Below are 20,820 nucleotides of genomic sequence, written 5' to 3' on the forward strand. Positions count from 1 at the left end.
GATTTAAGATAAACGCTGTGTGTTTGGTTTATTGTTTATATACCACTAGCAATTGATGGTATCAGCCCCTAAGTCTTTGCCAACTTTAAAGCTAATCATGGGTTTTTCTTTTTTTTTTTCAAACTTGCAGATTAATTTGGAAAATGACTATATATATATATATATATATATATATATATATATATATATATATATATATATATATATATAGACATTCTCTTTATAGAACCTATACATTGTTAAGAACGATTTATTGCAAAAGGCTCATTGTTCATGATATGGATTTATTTGCTAGAACGGTGATGCCCTCTAGTGTCCACTGGGTGACAAAACAAACAACATCCATCATCCCGATGAAATGTATGTAGGATTTAATGACATTAAAAGGACAGCCTGAATATTTGGAGACTGTATTAAACAGTATAAGTTGGGCACGCCTTTTCCAGTTGCTAAAGCAAGAAATCTGATTAAATAAGAAAAAAATAAATGGGTCAAACTATAGGCAGTCAAACTTTAAGAAACGATGAAGACAATAATGCAATGAAAGTGCTAAAATAAAACAAAAATGTGTCTGAGACAAGGGGGAAGTTCAGGGGGGATTTTAAGCAGCCAAGGAGGATAATGAATCAATGTTATGCAATCACAATACTATTGTTTCACCCCGTCTTATAACTTAAGTGTTGATTAACCCCTTTAGCAGGACTCAGGGGAATAACAACTGTATCTCTCTCCCCCCATCTGGATCTGTCTATTGGAACATGGGGGTGGGATAATAGATGAGGGCTTTTCCATGGGAAAAGAGTGTGATGGGTGTATAATGTACAGCCCCAGTATTCCCTACGTACTGCTCTCCAACCTGCAGGCATAAAGGAACAGGGGAAAGTCAGTCACGTTAGCCTGTGGCTGGACACACGAGCTGCTCAGCAAGTGATGTGCTCCCTACACACTGTGTGGACTAAAGGAGGCGCCAGTGACTCATGCCTGCGCACACACACAAACTGCCTCTCCTGCCTGTCTTTAAAATAGCACATCCAAGCACTTGTGGAGGAGACAGGGGCATCCTTAATTCCTTCCTGCGCCCCCATTGACATTCAAACGTCTTTCTTTTCTGGAGTTTGTATAAAGAGGAGTTTATCTGGCTGCTAGGTCCACACTTCAGCCAGTTGGACTAAAGTGTTCTGGATTTGGGTCCCTCCAGGTACAGTAGTAGGTAAGCTGCTCATTTCATTATTTGCTCATATAGATTGACAGGCAGACCGATAAATTATATGATAGACAGATAGTCACAAACAGTCAGACAGATAGATGATAGATAGATAGATAGATAGATAGATAGTTAGATAGATAGATAGATAGATAGATAGATAGATAGATAGATAGATAGATAGATAGATAGATAGAGGATAAGATAGGAATTCTTGCATAAGTGATAATATAACCTGTTACACCATCCTATGCTCACAGCTCTGGCATCTCGTTCAAGGAGGATACAGGGCTCACCTTGCTCTCAGCGATGCCCATAAACCACACATCCTTTCATTTGATCAATTCATTTCTAATGAATATTTGATTTCATTGGAAGAAACATAAAACCTGTGGAGGGTGACACCAACCTGATCAACACACCGACATTTGGTAAATTGTGCAAAAGCACACAATACTAATGAATCAGTGAGGGTTCTCATTTATTTTAGAGCACCAGAGACATGTTTGTACAAATTTCAGACATCAATGTCTTTGTATTATATATAGAGAGAGAGATAGGGTGGACGTTAGATTAATAAATAGATAGATTCTTACTGTATTTGGTATCTTTAAATGTACATTTAAAAGCTTTTAACAGTTTTCTGCTTTATGATACAAATAACTTTAATATCTATATTAAATGCATTACCTACCTTCAGTGCAGCCCAACACACAAACAGGTATAATTTTAGGGGGAATCAGAGACACAAAAGGCATATTTATCAAGCCAGTATTTCTAGATCTCTCTGTATTCTTTGTGTTGAAATAATTTGGTGTGCTAATCCTCCCCTGTCCCTGTGCAATTCCCCCCGACACAAGTCATTATGAGAGAGCTCAGTGCCCATTGATATAATTACTGGAGATCGCATGCTCCACTGAGCCAGTCTGTTCTACACAGGACAAATCGCTTAGGCAAAAGCCTGGAAATAATGTCACTTCAAACGACTTTTGCCTCCTTGGAGCCCTCAATGCCAGAGATGGCCTAAGAAGTTCTCCCTTTGTTAGCCAAGTGCTCGCAGCAGAATTAGGATCTAGGTCATTGCCACCAGGACACTGACTTGCCATTGGCATCTTCATTTAAGTTGGATCTATTGAGTCTGTGCTTTCTTGGTCTTAACAATGACTTCCCTTCTATGTTTGAGGTGGATCTCGCTATCCAGTCTTCAAAGAGGATTGTGAACATTAGGCAAAATCATCAGTCCAAAAGGATTGTCTCTGGAGAGATGGCATCGTCTTCCCCTTCATCGTCCGACACCAACCAAGACACCAACCCCATCAATCTGCGACCCACAAGTAGGAAACCATTATTTTGTATTCATCCTTCCATTTAGCAGAACAAGGGGAAATGCAATAAAATAAAACTGAATGTCCCCTTTCCCGTGTGGGAAGCTGTATGTTTGGAGGGTGATTTATTTAAGTCACAAAAGTAAAATGTAGCATAAAAAAAGAAAATCTGTCAGGATTTTGCTGGTGATTTGAATCACAATCTGTGCAATTTGCTGGTTTTATGTTCTTTCTGTACAATCTATAATCACCCAGCATTTTGTTAGTAATTACAGCTACTGGGGACTAAATTACATGTAAGTGGATGGCATTGTACTTGGCAATAGGAGCAGGCTGGGGGGTTAAATTTACCCCCAGCTCTGCCTGACCAATTTAGGCTACTCTGTTGAAAAGGGGGAAGGTGGGTGAGGTGATCACCATAGACAAAGAGAGGGAAGGGAGTGTGGCTGTGAGTCTGAGGAGGATGCAGGGGCTCTGATGCATGAACAGAGAGTCATTATTGTGATCATTCTGGAACGAAATAGAATGGAGGGGGGGAATCAAACTCACAAATCAGAGAAAGAAACAATAAAGGCATTTGCCTTGAGCTCTCTGGACATTGCACTGTGTTCTTAATAGATGGTATTAATCTGAATAGACTTCATTAGCCAATAAAAACCTTTAGCCTTTAGTCGATGGGACCTGCAGAGATTTTACGTTGTGACTTGTTTATTGGTCTTCTTATAAAACTTTGTGTTGTGCTGGCGAATGCCAATCTAATCATGTGAGCTAGGAAAGGGTTAATAAAATGTCCTGGTGTACGGTCTTGGTGAGGGAGAGCAATCGGCTGGGGGTTTAATCAGATACCCAGAATGCTCTCTGCCTGTCCCCGCTGGTTATGGGATGAGGAATGCCTGAATTCACGTAACTGAAATAATTCTCTTTTTTTCCGGGGTCATTCATTTAGCCCTGAGCCCCAATACACCCCTCGCATGTGACTGCCGTCTCAGCCCTATCCAGTGGTGGGAGAGACCCCCCTTGCCCCCACACATACCTGTCTGCCACCCTGTGCTCTTCCTCCATCGTTGTCTCTATACAATCTTTGGGAGCAGTTAGGTTGCATTTATTTGCTTCAGGGAAACTGATTTATCTCTGGTTATTGTTCAGGAAATATATTACTTCAGTTCTGCTTTATAAGTCTGAGGCTTCAATATTTATATATAATTATATACAGTATTCAAGAATCACTCCTGCCTACCTGGAGTCTACAAGAAGCCTGTTGGCAAAGAAAAGATACATTGTCTATCTATTTATCTATTTATCTCTCTATCTTTGTATCTATCCATCTATCATCATAACCCATTATCTTTCTCTATATAATTTATTTAATATCATCTAGCCATAACTGTTATTGATGTGTCTGTCTGTGTAGGTAAATCTGCCAAGCTATTTGATTATTCATCATTGATTCTCTTTCTATATATATATTCATGTACATATTACCTACCTCTATCTCCATGAATGCTTTCTGTATCATGATTAACTACATTTAAAAAATATCAGTTTATCTATGTGTATTTAATTCATATAATTTCTATTTAATCATTTAATTTGTATCATGTGTTTGTTACAATTATAGATTATTTCATGCATGTATCTATATTTGTTGTTTAAATCAGGCTTTGTATACATTTGTCAAGAATCTATATATCATCTGATCATGTGGCATGTCTATTATTTGTCTGATCTATTGATAATTCGTTTATCTAGATTTTTATATATTCATATATGTCCTATTTTCTATCTATCTATCTATCTATCTATCTATCTATCTATCTATCATCATCATCTATTTATCTCTGTTATGTATTTAATATAATTGATTTAGCTATCTTTTTATAACTTATGTCCATATAACTAGTGTTTATAGCTATCCATGTCAATTATCTATACGCCTGTTTGTTGAGCTATCTAAATCTCTGTCTGAGCTACATGATCATTGATGTAGCTGTTTTTCTATATACTTATTTATGTATATACTTCCTACATACTATCTGTCTATATGTTTTCTTTATCCTAATTTTGTATCTTTATATATGGAATCTAAATCTTTTCTATTTCATTTGTAACATTTGCTACAATTATAAGCTATCTGTCATGGATCTGTCGATATAATTTAAATCAGGTTTCTCTATCTATCTACTTGTTATCTAAATATCCATCTATCATCTGTCTCTATCTATGTATCTATCAATCCTCTATCTTTTATTGTCTACTGTAAATATTTGATTCTGTTAACTGTATTTATGTCTGCATTTCTACCAAGTATCTATCTTTATATTATTTAATATATTGATGCTTTCTTTATATAATGTAAGCCTATGCCTATATATAACCAGTTTCTATGTATCTATCAATTATCTATTGTTCCATCATCTATCCATATATATTATCCATATATATATATATATATATTACCTACCACCTACCTCTATCTCCCTGTATGTATTCTGTATCATGATTAACTACATTAAAAATATCTATTTATCTATGTGTATTTAATCCATATAATTTATATTTAATCTGCATCATGTGTTTGCTACAATTATAGATTGTGTCATACATGTATCTATTTTTATCATTTAAATCACAGTTTGTCTACATATATCTATATCTACATATATCTGTTACCTATGTATTACATGTCATGTCCATTATTTGACTGATCTATTGATAATTTGTTTATCTGGATTTCTATATGTTTATATTTTATTTCTAGTATCTATCTATCTATCTATCTATCTATCTATCTATCTATCCATCTATCTATCTAACTATCTATCTGTCTATCTAACTATCTATCTATCTTTCTAGCTGTCTTTTATCTATCATCAACTATTCATCTACCTAATATTGATATTTGGTTTAGCTATCTTTTTATTGTTCATATAACTACTATCTACCCTTAGCTATCCATATCAGTTATCTATACATCTGTTTGTTGATCTATCTAAATATCTTCTAAATATCTGTCAGAGCTACTGATCATTGATGTAGCTGTTTTTCTATATACTTATTTATGTATACATTTCCTACATACCATCCATCCATCTATATGCTGTATGTATACTGATTTAAGCTACATTACCCATTATATATATATATATATATATATATATATATATATATATATATATATATATATATATATATATATAATATTTGCAATTCAGTTACATTGGCAATATAAGCTATCTGTCATGGATCTGTCTATATAATTTAAATCAGGCATATCTATCATCTATGTATGATCTCTGGTGTGCTAGCCCACTTGCTGGCAATGTCAAGCAATACTTCTGACCCCATACACCACTGCTATTCAAAGCAATTTGTTACCCTGAGTTGGGGTCATGCCAGTGGCACTTTTCAGACCCTCGGGCATCAGAGAGCAGAATGTAGTGGACCTGCTGGTATTTTCATCCGGCATGGAACACCCTGGGGACATAATGACTAGCTATCTTCATAGAAAATTGACAAAAAAAACACATTAGTGTCACATGGTTGCACCTAGTGCTAACGAATAATTATTTCTAGATTGTATTTGATTGCACTTATTTCTATTAACAAACACGTTCCTGAAAGAAAGAAACAGAGGAAATGTATTTCTTCGCTCCCCTCACCCCCCTCTACTCATCTGCCCCAGTCCTTTCCCTCTCTCTCTCTCTCTTCTCTACATCCCTATCACTCTATTTCATTTCTTTTATCCCTTCTTTCCTCCCTCCAGATTACTGCCTCTCTTTTCCTCTCCCCCCTGATCTGACTTTATCTCATACCCCCGTTCTCTCTCTCTCCCCTACTGGTAACACATTTCACTCGCTCTCCCCCTTATGTGTCTGTTCTCTTCCCCCCCACAAACACTCTGTCTCTCCCTTGTTCTCTCCATCTTCATTCTATCGCACTCTTCCCCCATCACACACACACAGCACCTGGGAGGACAAAGATTTGTAAACACCAGCCAAGAACACCACCAAACTTGCCATTATGCCATACCTATAATCAGCCATTCCCATGCGTTTTCACCAATATATTTATACCACAACAGCTTTGACCTCTGATACATGGGTGTTAGAGAAAGAAAATGGAAAGGAGTTATATACTCTACATTCTTTGACTTGTAAAAGTGGGATATGACGTATCTATGAAAATAGGGAGAAACAGAATAAAGAGATTTTTTGGTGTCAGACAGCTAGTGGTGCCTTTGACAAAGGAAATGAGAGATTCAATAGCTTATAGGAGAACTGCACGCAATTTGTTTAATTTTGCATAATGAAAATGTAATTTTTAGCAACTTTCCATTATACATTAATTTAGGATTTAAAGCAGTATATGTTGTCCTTTCTGAATTGCTGCTTCTGACTCTTGAAACAATGTAGCAGACGTTAGCTTCCTCCAGCCATGACTCCAGTTCTTACAATACAATGACTGCTTCTTTGCAGGTCTGTTATCAGCTGGCTTTTTCAAGAATGATAACAGCAGTGCAGAGTACTGAAAAGGGTTGCTTCCAATAACAATGACATTGAACTTACTAAAACATTGAACATGTCTAATTAATGTGTTTTGGAAGGTTTCTTAGATTTACATTGTATCATGATCAAAAAATTGGGTAAAGAGACCCTTTAAAGTACATGAAGTTGGTTTCCTGCTGAAAGAAGCTGACCATTTACCTGAAGATCACCAGGTACATTTGGCTACACACATGCTGGAACTAAGTTGGGCTTATCCAATCACTTGAGCCCATTGCAAATGATTGGGTCACAAGATATTAAAATCAAGGGGCCAGAGTAGTTTTTGAACAACAAGATTGCTGCTTGATAGATATCAAGGCAAATTTTTGACAGATATCTGTCAAGAAGGCCATCAGCTCCACTCAAACCCCATTAAGCTGCCAACTTAGCTGGGGGGTGTCATGTACTGCCAGCTTTAGTTGTACCTTGTTAACAGAAGTGGGGATATCTATGTCTTATATAGATTAATTTGGGGTATATATTCCTTACAGATATATATAGGGTGTGTGCTTTAAAAACGTATTAAAGACTAGGGGTATTTATGCCTTATTGTGGGGATATATGCCATGAGAGGAACCCCTGTTTCCTTCCATCATAGCACAAAGCAAAACTGTTAGCTAAAAAACATTGTTGTAAAAGCCCCTTTTCTGTAGCTTCATTGAAATACAAGATAACACTAGCAAATCAGGACTCATCTCTAAATTTCAACCTAACTGGCCACACCTACTGATTTCAGCCCCACTATTGGCAGCAGCAGCAGTCCCACTTTTTGGGAACAATAGCTTTCTAGTTGTATATAAGCCTTATAGAGGCAGAATGCATTATAGAGAAAGACTTAGGGTGTCTATGCCTTAGGGAGATAGACTAGGGATAGACTAGGGAGATATATATTGTTTTACGGTGAGAAATTGCTTTATATACGTTATTTAGAGTGATTATGGAACTCCCCCTTGTTCAGGTTGCCTGGGATTTCAGGAGGGTTCACTGTGGTAGGGTTCTGGGGGCTTATATACCTGATTCCTGGGTGAATTACTGTAAAGCCGGCCATACACCAGAAGATCCCCTCATTAATGATGTCACAAAACAAGAGGATCTTTATCCAACTTGTACATCTATCTATCTATTTATCTATCTATTTATCTATATATCTATCGTCTGCTGTATGTGAAAGAGGCTTCTCAGAATTCATTAAGTGAGGGTCATTAGCTTATCTAAACCCAATAAGCTGTTCCTACAGCTGCACAAGAGCCTTTTATGATGGTGATTAAATTCCATTTATCAGTGCAGATCTGGCATAACCTGTAGCAGGACATTTACTTTAGGCTGAGGAGGAAAAAGGCACTTATACATAAAATAATATTAGCAAAATAAAATATTCCATCTTGAGTAACACAGAAAGCACAAGGCTGTTTAATTGGATTGCAATGATAATAGAAAGAGAGGTAACGGTAAAGGTAACATGCTGTGGCGACTGCCTGGGAGATGTCAGTGCTGTTACTGGGAACAGAGAGCTCTGTGTGTGGGTTCATGAAGCACTTCAGCATTAACCTTATTTTGGAATTGTGCCCCCCCACACTTCCCCGCAGACCCCCATTGTTAACTCCTATTGCAGACATGTGCCACAGCCTTTCTCTGATGTCTCATTAGTTAATGTCTGCTTGGGGGGGGGGTTAAATAGGCTGGGGCATCCTTGGTGGTATGGAAATAGACCCAATTGGAAGATGTACAAGGAGGAATTGAAATGGTAAATTAGGCAGAAAACTGAACTGATATATGAGGGTGCTGATGTGGGAGGAGCTATCTATGAAAGTATATGGTTAATGCTGAAATATGTAATGGATTTCTCCAGAACAGAAAAGGTTAGCACTTACTTGTCAATGGTTTTAAAGTTATTTGTAAATGTAACTTCTATTGGTAGCAGCATCTGTCTGTTTGTGTACGTTCTCTGCCCTCCTGGTTCTGACTTCTGCTACCTTGTTTTAAGAGTCAGAACAGAAAGGAATGAACAAATGCTGCTATCAGTTGCAATTACATGTACACATAACTTAAAGTCATTGGAAATGTTTGATGAATGTTTATTGGTTGCTTAAAATCAAATTTTCTTTCATTGTGCAAAATAGTTTTTGGGAGCAGGACATGATATAGGAACTGAGGCCTCCCTAGGATCCCCCCAGGAATGAGGAGACAATGAAAGGGGACGGAGCAAGGGAGGGAAGGCTGGAAGAATCAGTCTTCAGCCTTCAGCCAAGCCACGTGTATCCGAGTGGCAGAGCTGATGATGTAGCCAAATTCTATTTCCCAGACAATTAATTCCTGATCTCCTCCCTGACCCCCATTTTCATGGCAGATTATTTGAAGCTGTTATTTTGCTGGATGGGTCCCAAGAAATCGAAACTGTCTGTGGCCAGATGGGCTTTACTGATGGAAAGACAATTCCACATTATTATCTCAGATTTTAACACTAAGAAAATGCAGAGGGGCCAATATAGATAATGCACTGCCATTAGCACCAACATATACTGACTTATGTGCAGTGGGAATAATAGCCTCTTGAAAGGGACTGTGGTTGTGGGATAGCAGGTATAGTAGGGAGAGATGGTGCCTATAGTAGCAGTGTGGATAATAGCCTCTGGGAAGGGACTGTGGCTGTGGGATAGCAGGTATAGTAGGGAGAGATAGTGCCTATAGTAGCAGTGGGGATAATATTCTCTGGGAAGGGACTATGACTGTGGGATAGCAGGTATTGTAGGGAGAGATGGTGCCTATAGTAGCAGTGGGGATAATAGTCTCTGGGAAGGGACTGTGGGATAACAGGTATAGTAGGGAGAGATAGTGCCTATAGTAGCAGTCGGGATAATAGTCTCTGGGAAGGGACAGTAACTGCAGGATAGCAGGTATAATAGGGAGAGATGGTGCCTATAGTAGCAGTCGGGATAATAGTCTCTGGGAAGGGATTGTGAGTGACTGTGAGATAGCAGGTATAGCAGGGAGAGATGGTGCCTATAGTAGCAGTGGGGATAATAGTCTCTGGGAAGGGATTGTGACTGTGAGATAGCAGGTATAGTAGGGAGAGATGGTGTCTATAGTAGAAGTGGGGATAATAGCCTCTGGGAAGGGACTGTGACTGTGAGATATCAGATATATTAGGGAGTGATGGTGCCTATAGTAGCAGTAGGGATAATAGTGTCTGGGATAGGACTGTGACTGTGGGATAGCAGGTATAGTAGGGGGAGATGGTGCCTATAGTAGCAGTGAGATAATAGTCTCTGGGAAGGGACTGTGACTGTGGGATAGCAGGTATAGTAGGGAGAGATGGTGCCTATAGTAGCACTGGGGATAATAGTCTATGGAAAGGGACTGTAGTTGTTTTTCAGCCTCAACTAATAAGTAATTCCTAATATACAAAAACAGCTGGGTGGTCAGAACAAGAAGGTTTAGTTGACAACATTTAAGGCTCTGAAGGTTGGACTGTTCTACTATATAAAATGAATAGACTCCATTAAAATGTGTTTTTGTTAAGGGCCCACCACCACTACAGACTGCCCTCTGCCCCAGTCTGTAGAACACATATAGATTGCCAGTTGGAAGTGCCCATAAAATGCCATCTAAGAATGTGTTTTGAAGGAAATGTGTTCTCCTTCTGAACAAACTGCTTTCCATTTCTAGCCTACGACACGTGGAGTGGGATGGCACATGGATGCACGAAAAAGCTTGGACTAAAGATCTGTGGTAGGTACCAAACCCGAATTATTTCTATCCACTGTTTTTAGCAATCCTTGCAAGTGATAATTATATATATATATTATAAGCCTGTGGCTGGGGTTGGTAAGGGTCCAACTAAAAGTATCTGTCTAATTCTATAAGGCTAAATCACTGCTGCTATACAGTATGAGGGAAACATTATTTATTGCTTATATGGAAATATACTACATCCGTTAAATAAATCATTCCTAAGCACGATCCTATGGCTATATAAGGTCTGACTCTCGCAATGCTCTAGCGCCACCTCGTGGACAGAAAAGATGTAAGTAAATATTCTCGATGTGACGCTTTCTATTGAATGGATTGGGGTGAAATACACAGTAAAACGTAACATTATACATCATCATAAATCAGAAACATCGTAAAACGTGTTTTCATTTCGGGTTTTGTCCCTTCTGCAATAGGAAAACTATTTCATAACTATGAAATCAGCAGCTGGACTCGTTTATTGTTATATAACACTTTACATTTATTAGATTAAAAGTTTGATACAAACGGTTCCATTGAATTAATAATGACCCCTGGCGGAAGGTGTCAAATACCGCGTTTAAAACAAATAATATAAATATTTCTGCCTTTTCAAGTCCTGCTGAAAACCAAAGAAACACATTGTAACCTCTGATACATAATAGATACATAATGAAATAAATGTATTTGTATAACAGAAACGATGGCAATGCTCGACCCCTCACTAATCACTCAATTGGAAATAATAATCATATAGAAAATGAATTGCTATATACACTATACAGAGGATTGCTTTTATTGAGCAGCTATTGCCGGCAATTGTTTTTATTGCATTCAAGGTGCCAATTCTGTATTATAGACTCATATGGACCCTATAGGGGCCCCAATCCAAACCATTGGGTGACACAGGACTCAGCAAAGCTATAATATGACATTCTCCTACTTTGCAATAACAATTAAACGATCATTCCTGCGAATACGTTTTTTTCCTTAATATGGATTATAATTAGTAACACGTTTTGCAACTCGAAATAAAGCAGTACAACGAATCTTACAGATCACTGCAAAATCGGCCAATTTGATTTTATTTTTTCATCTCATTTCTGGATACGGAATGTGTGACTGGTGTGTATGGGAGACATGCGCTCGTTTGTGGCTGTGATTTGAGACGAAAGAGGAGAGAGATTTGCAAGCGATCAGGTCTAGTTCAGAGGCAAACAAGCGATTTTGTTTTTTAATGCATTTAAAAAATGATTCAATCTCTAGCAGACTAATCAATGGCAAAGGAAAGTCGCAGATTGCACAGGCAAACCAGGTTTTGTTTGTAGCAGAGGTAAACAAGCGATTTGTTTTCTCACGTTATTATTCTCTCTATCATATAATCGATAGCAGAAAATAACAAATAAACGAAAGTGGCAGACTGCATATGCAAACCAATCACCTGTTGTTCTTATTAATAAAACGACTCCACCAACAAACTGCCATTGATTCGATTTTGTTCAGTTGTTTGCTTAGGTCGCATGCGACAATAACGTCGACAGCCCCTTTTATTATATCGTGCAATAATGGCTAGATAGCTTCAGTATTTATATCATGTTAGGTACTCCTAACACAAAAAGAGGGTTGCAGTTTTATAGACCACATTTACACAAGACTGGAGGGCCCACCTTTTGGCATCCCCTGTGCCCCTTGCTTTTAGCTTCAGTTCTGGACAATGATGGTGACTGCAACTAACTGCAGTCTATTTTCCCAGCTCCACTGTGGTCCTCGGCAGTGAATGGGTTAATAATGAATCAGGTAACATTCCCCACCTTCCCCCAGGGAGCTGGTGGCAGTGGGAGATACAGATTTGGAAGGGGGGGTGCTTTACAGCTCTAGAATCTCTCAAGCTTATCTGGCTGGAAAATACAGATCCCATGGGAAGGAAGATTGATGGCAGCACATTAAAGAGGGGGCTTTAGAGACCTGTTCTGGTGAGATAGACTTTCCAGGGGATCCACTCGGACTCACACAAATCTACTCATGTCCCATAATGAGATATTTATTGGGATGAACTGATAATGGCTAGTGGGGGTAATTGGGACTGTAATGACAGAGTCCCTTTTATCTCTATGGGAAATCTGTTAGGGCTGTGTGTGTGTGTTTATCTTTTATGTTTTTTTAGATTGACTCTTATAATTAAGAGAATGCTGGGAGTTGTAGTTGAATAAGAGCTGGAGAGCTGCAGGTTGGACCAAACCAGCCAACTAGATATTACTGGGCCCCACAGCAAATAATTTTTTAGGCCCCTAAAATGTCTAGAGGTTGATCTGTTTTACCAGTATTTATTGAATTTGTATATGAATTAGAGTCTCATAGGGCCCCTATATCTCCTGGGCCCCCCTACCACAGGGTCTCTTCCTCTGTCCCCAGCCTCCTGGGAAAGTATAGTCAAACCAAAAAGCAGAGGTAGGTGCCAGGTTGTACCTTGCTGGAGCCAAAGAGGTGGTTTATATATTCCTGTGCAGTGTACAGAAGCCCCCATTCCACAGATAAGAGATGTGTGAATGTGTCAGTGTCCCAGAATTCAGGTCGGGTAGGGATGTCCTTAAGGTGGAATGGTTTGGACTATAAATAGCATCTGCTCGGGGTTTAATAGACCGTTTCTCTGCCAGAGCCTGCGGTGTCTGGAGCATGGGCCTTTTCATCATCTTTGTAATTTAGTAGGGCAGGCAGAACTGATAATGTGACGGCCCAGTGATCATGCCTGCTAGATATACTAGGCAAGGCTTGAGAGATCCCCCCCACCCCTACTGAGTCTGTGTGCTGGGGGGTAGGTACAGGCACAGCAGCGCTAAGGACTGGGGGGATTAGAGACATGCTTGAGTACTGGGTCTATGGAGCAGACAAATCCATTAACCTCTTAGACTCCAGAGAGGATACACAGCAAGATACCTCTATATAAAACCAGCACTGTGTGCCCCACACACACCACATTAAACCTTCCATTCCCAGTCTTTGCCTTGTGGGTGCTGTCTGCTAATAGACTAATTATAAAAATGAATGCCCAGCCCACCTTGTGTCACTCTCCCATTTTCTCCCAGTGCACTGCACATCTGCTGGCAGGTACAATAAACACATCTCCCTATTGAGATAAATGCTTAGGGGTTTAGGCAGGCATCATATATTCTGCTATTGTTTCCACTGGCTATTTCCAACCTCCTGGCTAGAGAAGCAAACTGTCCAGTTATCAGCTATGTCCCAGGTGCAAAGAAGAAGTGGCGTCCATAACATACAGTATAAGATCATATCTGCAGTCTATGCAAACTGTGCCACCCAGATCAGCACCCCATGAGAACCCCAGTTGTTCACTTGTACCCCATAAAGGTATAATTTTGGAGGCCTGGTCATACTATCAGTAATACAGTAAGTATTTTAGGGCACCAGAAATGTCACCAACATGACTTCCATCAGTAGCCATGGGGTCCCATACTATTAATATAACAAGGCTCTCCCCCCATGGATCACCCTGACTGGAGGGCCATGCCAAAAATTAAAATGAGGGTCCCAATGAAAATGTCCCTTTACACATGGTTGATGCCCATAATCTGCCCAGCCATTTCCAAATTATGTCAAAATTCCACCCAAACTCTTCCCACTACCCACAAACCCTAACCTGCAAATTGTTATTTTCCATATCAGTGCTGCACTCTGCTATGATTAATGACAGCACTACCCCCGTACCTCTGGGGGGGTGGCGTTCTCGGTCACCAGCACCTGTACCGGTTCTGATACCTATACTAACTACATGCACTGATAGAAGTGTGTCTGTTTAGCAGCCTGTTGCAGGCACTGATCTGTGAAATCATATTGAATGCAAGTACTGAATGTGTCGGTGTGTCTTCACCATGTCTTAATTTGATTAATTTAATATATCATTACCATCTGTGCACATCACAGTACTATTTGACTTTATACATTGGTGCAAATTATTGTCTAGAAGATATTAACAACAACAGCAGAAAGTTAATTGTGGGGAGTCTTTGACAGGATGAAGGCCAACATTTCTTCTGCAATGTGCTCATGAGAATCACTTCTTAAACTGTAGGACGATTATCAGGCAAGCACAGAAATTGAATGCTGTGCAACCAAAATACATAAAATACTACAAGTGTCAGGGAAAAAAGTAAAAAAAAAAAAAAAATGTACCAGTACAGTTGCCAAAAGCAACCAACCAGAAATGAGTTATGATCACTCTACTTCAAGTTAGAAAATGAGGGCAAAGAGGGTACCTACACTAGAGAATTAGCCTTATTAACTAACCACTATTGGAAACTATAATCACAGAAAATCAACGCCCATAGCTTCCTCTACATGACTACATCCCTGCATTTAACCCTTTATTGGATTGCTATTAATAGTCATATCTGCCTCATCACATGTTCATACACAAACACATATATAAATGTCCAAAATAGAAGAGGGGAATGGTGGTTAGCACAGCTTTTCCAAATGGTATGCGTCCAATTCCTTAATAGTTGCTCTATGCTGCAACTGCTGCAAAAGATCCAAGTACTGTATAAGAGAAGGAAGAGGAACTCCAGCAGTATTACTGCAAACAACTTTTTATTCCACTAATATAAGTCCAAACATGGGGAGCATCTCACCTCTCTCACACCCTCACCTCCGTGCTGCACGTGACATCCATCCCCCTTCGGGTCAAATCCTTAGACACACAGCGACTACGGAGCACTAGGAGTGGTGTGTTAAAATATTTGAACTTTAATAATCCATTTTAAAAGTAATATGAGCGTATCAGCATACAAAACATCAGATCATCCGCTTAACGCGTTTCATGGCTTCTCGCCACTTCTTCAGAAGCATTCAGAAGTATTCTCGCCACTTCTGAAGAAGTGGCGAGAAGCCATGAAACGCGTTAAGCGGATGATCTGATGTTTTGTATGCTGATACGCTCATATTACTTTTTAAATGGATTTTTAAAGTTCAAATATTTTAACACACCACTCTGAGTGCTCCGTAGCCGCTGTGTGTCTTAACTTTTTATTCCAGGCAGTGGTAAACACAACATGTTGCGGGTTCAATACCCTTTATCAAGTGAATCACTTGATAAAGGGTATTGAACCCGAAACATGTTGTGTTTACCACTGCCTGGACTAAAAATTTGTTTGCAGTAATACTGCTGGAGTTCCTCTTCCTTCTCCTATACATATATAAATGTATGAATATGTGTGTGTCAGTATATACACAGTCGCACACAGGCATTTGCATGCGCACAAGCGGATTCTTCCCTCCACCGGGAAGAGGTTCCCATGGGAACAGAGCTAGATGTGATTATTTGCTGGCTACGTACAAAGCACAAGCATTTATGCTTTTAATGTGCACTAATTATCCTCAAGTAACTAGAAATAGCACTAATATCAGCATTAGCTCTGTCGTTCCAGCCAGGGCTGCTATATAACATATAACACAGTAATGTAGAAGTATTTTTTAGGGAAGAAGGATTTCATTCTTGACAGACATGCTGTTCGCAGTAACATTTTGAAGCTTGAAGGTCGAAGTGGCTCGCTAAAGGTCACAATGAACAAAATATGATTTCCTTGCTTTGCCTGCTGCTCCTATGAATTCCACCAATTGAAGAGGTTTTTATGGTACCGATAGAGTATCCCTGAAATTTACCCTCAAAAACAAAAATTTTGCAAACATGTAGACATAACAGGTGACTTGGGGAAAGTTATATGAAGGTGACTGTTTATATACTGTCACTTCCCTGAGCATTAGCAACAGGAGATTTAGTGAAAGAGGTTCTGGTATTAATCATACATCCCTTCTCTATCTATTTGCTCAGTCTACAGACTGTGCCTGTAGGCCATGAAAATCCATTGACACATGCCTAATGGTTAGCTCATTCCCAGCAGTTGATTAGTGGAGTGGAATCTGTGTGATCAACTCAATAAGTAGTTACCTCTGCACCAAATAATGGAGATTAGATTTTTAACTTGCTTGGCTGCTTTCCATTACCACGGTGGGTGTCTCCTGATGTCACTTGCAAAACAACCTCCCAAAGGCAGGCCATGCCTTATAAATAGTCTTTCCCACTGGCCTCATTAGAAGATTGTAGTAGGGAGCTAAACTATCCATTTGATCTACTGCTTGAAAGCCTGACCATGCTTAGGAAAGAGAACACCCTGCCAATGACTTGTTCTCATTGCAACAATGTAGGCTTTCTGCAGAGGAATAACAGTTTGGATGACAAGAGCAGGATTGTGAGTTCCTTCAAAGAGAGGCAAGCTTCCAAAAATCTCTTGGTATGTGAAAATATTGAGAAGGATTCCCGGTTTGGCCGTGCTGAGACAGACTTCTCCAATCTCTTTGCTAGAGGTAAGCAACTTCTATGGTTCTTTGGGCTGCATTCAGTAGTGGGATGAGCCAGATAAAAGAGCAATAGGATGCTACAAGTTGTAGTTTAACCAAAGTACTAGACTATACAGGGGATGTAGCCAGAGTTATTTCAGTATAAAATCACAGGCTATTCCAGATAGTTATCTCTACGACTATTTCCAAAGCAGCACCTCTATGGGTAACTAGACATAGAATGGAAAAATATACATTGCTTTCATTTTGGCATAACAGTGTCTCTATTTAGCTTTACTTACATAATTTTGGGTTCTCCCTCATCTTACCCCCCTTCCCCTTATCTGAACTCCCAACCCACTAGAAAAGAGTTTAATCATACTAATAAAATTAACTGTTGCTGTACGATTACAGAATTAAATCTGGCCCTAGTTTTCACAGTCAGATTTAAGTACAATTGGCAAAATGACATACTATGTATTACTTTTAGTTTCAGTCAGCTTCCAGTCTTTCTAGCTGAATCCTGGATATGCTCTATCCCTAATTTCTCAAGACATACTTTAGACTCCAGGAATATCACAGCAGTTTCCCTGTTAATTAATGTTTTTAGGGCTCCACTAATCTTTATGGAAATTGCACAGGTCACCATGGACTTGCTATTCTTAGAGTTTTTTATGTCACTTCAAATTAATTTGAATGTGATCTTACAGTACAGTAATCTACTTGTGGCTGATAAGCATCCATATACCACAGACACAGCCCTTTTCCAAGAGAGATAAATCTGTGAAGCCCTCTACATACAATTTAAGTTCTGTGGGGTCACCAATGTTAACCGAGCCCAATGTGGTTGCCCCTACTTGCTAATACATAATGTAGTTGCCCCTACTTGCTAATACATTACTATTCCCCTATCCAAAAACCAGGTGTTAATTCACCCAGAGGGCAGAAGACAGTCAGGCCCAGTTTGTATTGTAGGGCAAAAATATTACAAACTGTGAAGGACAAAAGTCACCTCCCAATGGAACAAATGCAAGTTTTTCCATTAAAACATATATACATAAATGTCCCATTATTTATTTTTATGTCTAAGAGTAGAAGTTATGTTTGGTTGTCAATTATACACAATGAGCTTGCAACTGAATATAAAACAACATTTGACACAATTAAATGTTATTCACAATTTTACTTGCACCTGCACGCACTTCTTGCAGGGTGCCCCTAAATCCAATATACTGGGCTCAGCCTGCTTTAATGAATTACACACAATTACATATGTCCAAAGTAAAGGTCCCTAAGCCAATGGAGCCCTGTAATTCTCTTGCCTTAAGCAAATTTTAACTCTTACTGCATTGCACCTACACACATACACAACTGACTTGCACCTTTTAAATTACACACCAAGCTCCCTCAGATTGTGGTGCCCCCAGTTTTGCTATCACTCTGGCAGAGAACACTGCTTTTATGGGTAAAAAAACATGGTAATTTGTATGTTTTTTTTAACATATTACTTTGCACTGCTCTGGTGAATGAGCAGCTAATGACCGTGTAGTTCGTAAGGCAAAGCGCAGAAGGGCAAGCACATCGCACAGAAAAGGAGATGGGAGTGTGCTAACAAGGAAACAAGCAGCTGTCACAGTGATGAGCAACGGCACACCTAGGATTGTGTCTTGCCTATTTGTATTCTAGAGGTTCCAGTCATTTATACAGTTCCTGATATGACAGGCACCCACCTCTCACTCATCTATCTTCCGCTTCCTCCCTTACAGACCAGCAAACTAATTGCTCATTTTGTTTCTGCAGATTTACTGCCTGCTAAGAATGGGGAAGAGTTCACAATGCAGTTCCTACTGGAGGTGGTTGACATTCTTTTAAACTATGTAAGAAAAACATTTGATAGATCCACCAAAGTCCTAGACTTTCACCATCCTCACCAACTTCTAGAAGGTATTGAAGGCTTCAACCTGGAGCTGTCTGAAAACCCAGAGTCCTTGGAGCAAATCTTGGTGGATTGTAGGGATACCCTCAAGTATGGAGTAAGAACAGGTATCCTCATGTTGCTTGAATTTTGCCCCATGTTGCCTGAGAAACCCACCTTTTTAAGATATGATGTACATAGACAGACAGATAAATAGATAAGTATATTTACTGTATGTTTTTGTATAAACTATGGACAAGTGAATGTAGCTAATTCTGGCTGTAGTAATCCCATGTGGTTACTCTATGCTAGAAAGATAGTGATTCTCATAATATAGTTGGCCTCAAGGCATCACAGGGGAAACATCCCATTAAGTTAAACTGCAGTAGATGTGAGCTGATACTTCATGCTACACTCAGGAGACCATCTGTGGCAGATGAAGCATAGATTGGCACTCTAAGTTTAAAATACAGTCAGAATCTGCTGCTGCTCTGCTCATAATGTCTAATCTACATCTTAATGAAAATGGTCTCAGAATGATAAGTTCAAGTCCTACATGAGAAATCATTTAAAGGGTAATGGTCCTTAAGGGAGGAAAGACTGTTATAAAGACTTACGGTGTTGACAAAATGTGCACACCAGTTTCTAGCTCGGGAACCAAGATATAAATGTAATATAAAAGCATTGGCAATAGAATGTTGGCCCTGTACTGACAAAATTTAAATAACACTTTGAATCTAGTAATATAAAACTCATACTTTCTGTAAAATGTACAAGTATTAGAAGGCCAGGCCAAGGACAGGGTTGGAAAACTGGGGCTCACAATGTCAGTGTATATCTGGGATCTTTTACACCAGAATTTATTTCAGCATTCCCTGATAGCCTTTTGGGCTACGGAGTTAGGCATTCCTCCCATTCACTATTGTTAGGCTACAAACTGGCTATCTAATAAACCATACAAACTTGTTTAATTGACTGGATTTAGCTGCTGTAGAACAATAGAGACTTTAAACCCACTCTACTGGATTCCATCTTCTAGAGGGCAATTAATCCCTTGAACACTCTCCTCAAAAACAGCTGAGCTTTCCTTGTTTAGTTGCCAAGTGGCTATTTTTTATCTTGCCATAAAAACCAGCCAGCACATAATATAATGGCATAGGCTTTTATGGGCACATTGGAATTCATTCCCTAAGCAATGTCATGGGCCGTAGCTCCATCAGTACATAAAATGGTTTATGAAAGGGATGCTAAATCTGAAATAGCATTTATTCAATTCTGAAAAGGAATTGTTGAGTAATACACAAATATAAATGTAAACAAAGCCCAGACTATTCCATGTTGGATGGACACTTTCTCTGTAGCTCAGTGAATCCTATTGTTCTGTGCTGTCAACTATTTAGGTTTAGAGAAGCTCATGATTATGTGTCATGGCTATAGAGGAAGTGATGAATGGGTTTGTCCTGTTTCAGCCTTATTGCTCTCAGTATGGCCACAGTAAATCTGCTCTACACAACACTGAATTTGAACCTGCAATGGCATATAACCCAGAACATTAGTCTTTACTCTTTACAAATATCTTGCAGTTCTATCACATACTGTAACTACCTGCCTCTACAGACATAATGTCCAGACTGCAGATACTATTCATTTGTATGTATGAAAGGGCATCAACCAACTTGGTGGTAGTGACCAAACAAGTGGTAGGAGCCAAGACTCCACAGCTTCATTGTGTGGTGGCATCAATAAAGAATA

General features: G+C 39.2%; 1 protein-coding gene across 2 annotated transcripts in view; it reads left to right on the top strand.

The window, feature by feature from the left end:
- Nucleotides 1–848: 848 nt before the first annotated feature.
- The window catches only part of gad1.1.L (glutamate decarboxylase 1 L homeolog), a 40,392-nt gene continuing 20,420 nt past the window's right edge, over nt 849–20,820 (top strand). The window contains exons 1-5 of one of the 2 annotated variants that reach the window (XM_018233979.2): nt 849–1,210; nt 2,388–2,538; nt 10,740–10,802; nt 17,022–17,180; nt 18,954–19,196. In XM_018233979.2, coding sequence (XP_018089468.2) covers nt 2,469–2,538; nt 10,740–10,802; nt 17,022–17,180; nt 18,954–19,196 — 535 coding nt within the window. In that variant the 5' untranslated portion in view covers nt 849–1,210; nt 2,388–2,468. Of the gene's footprint in view, nt 1,211–2,387; nt 2,539–7,227; nt 7,247–10,739; nt 10,803–17,021; nt 17,181–18,953; nt 19,197–20,820 lie in introns of those variants that run through there. The other variant, XM_041576122.1, reaches the window with a different exon arrangement.

This window comes from Xenopus laevis, chromosome 9_10L (assembly GCF_017654675.1).
Source record: "Xenopus laevis strain J_2021 chromosome 9_10L, Xenopus_laevis_v10.1, whole genome shotgun sequence".
NCBI classification, from domain to species: domain Eukaryota; kingdom Metazoa; phylum Chordata; class Amphibia; order Anura; family Pipidae; genus Xenopus; species Xenopus laevis.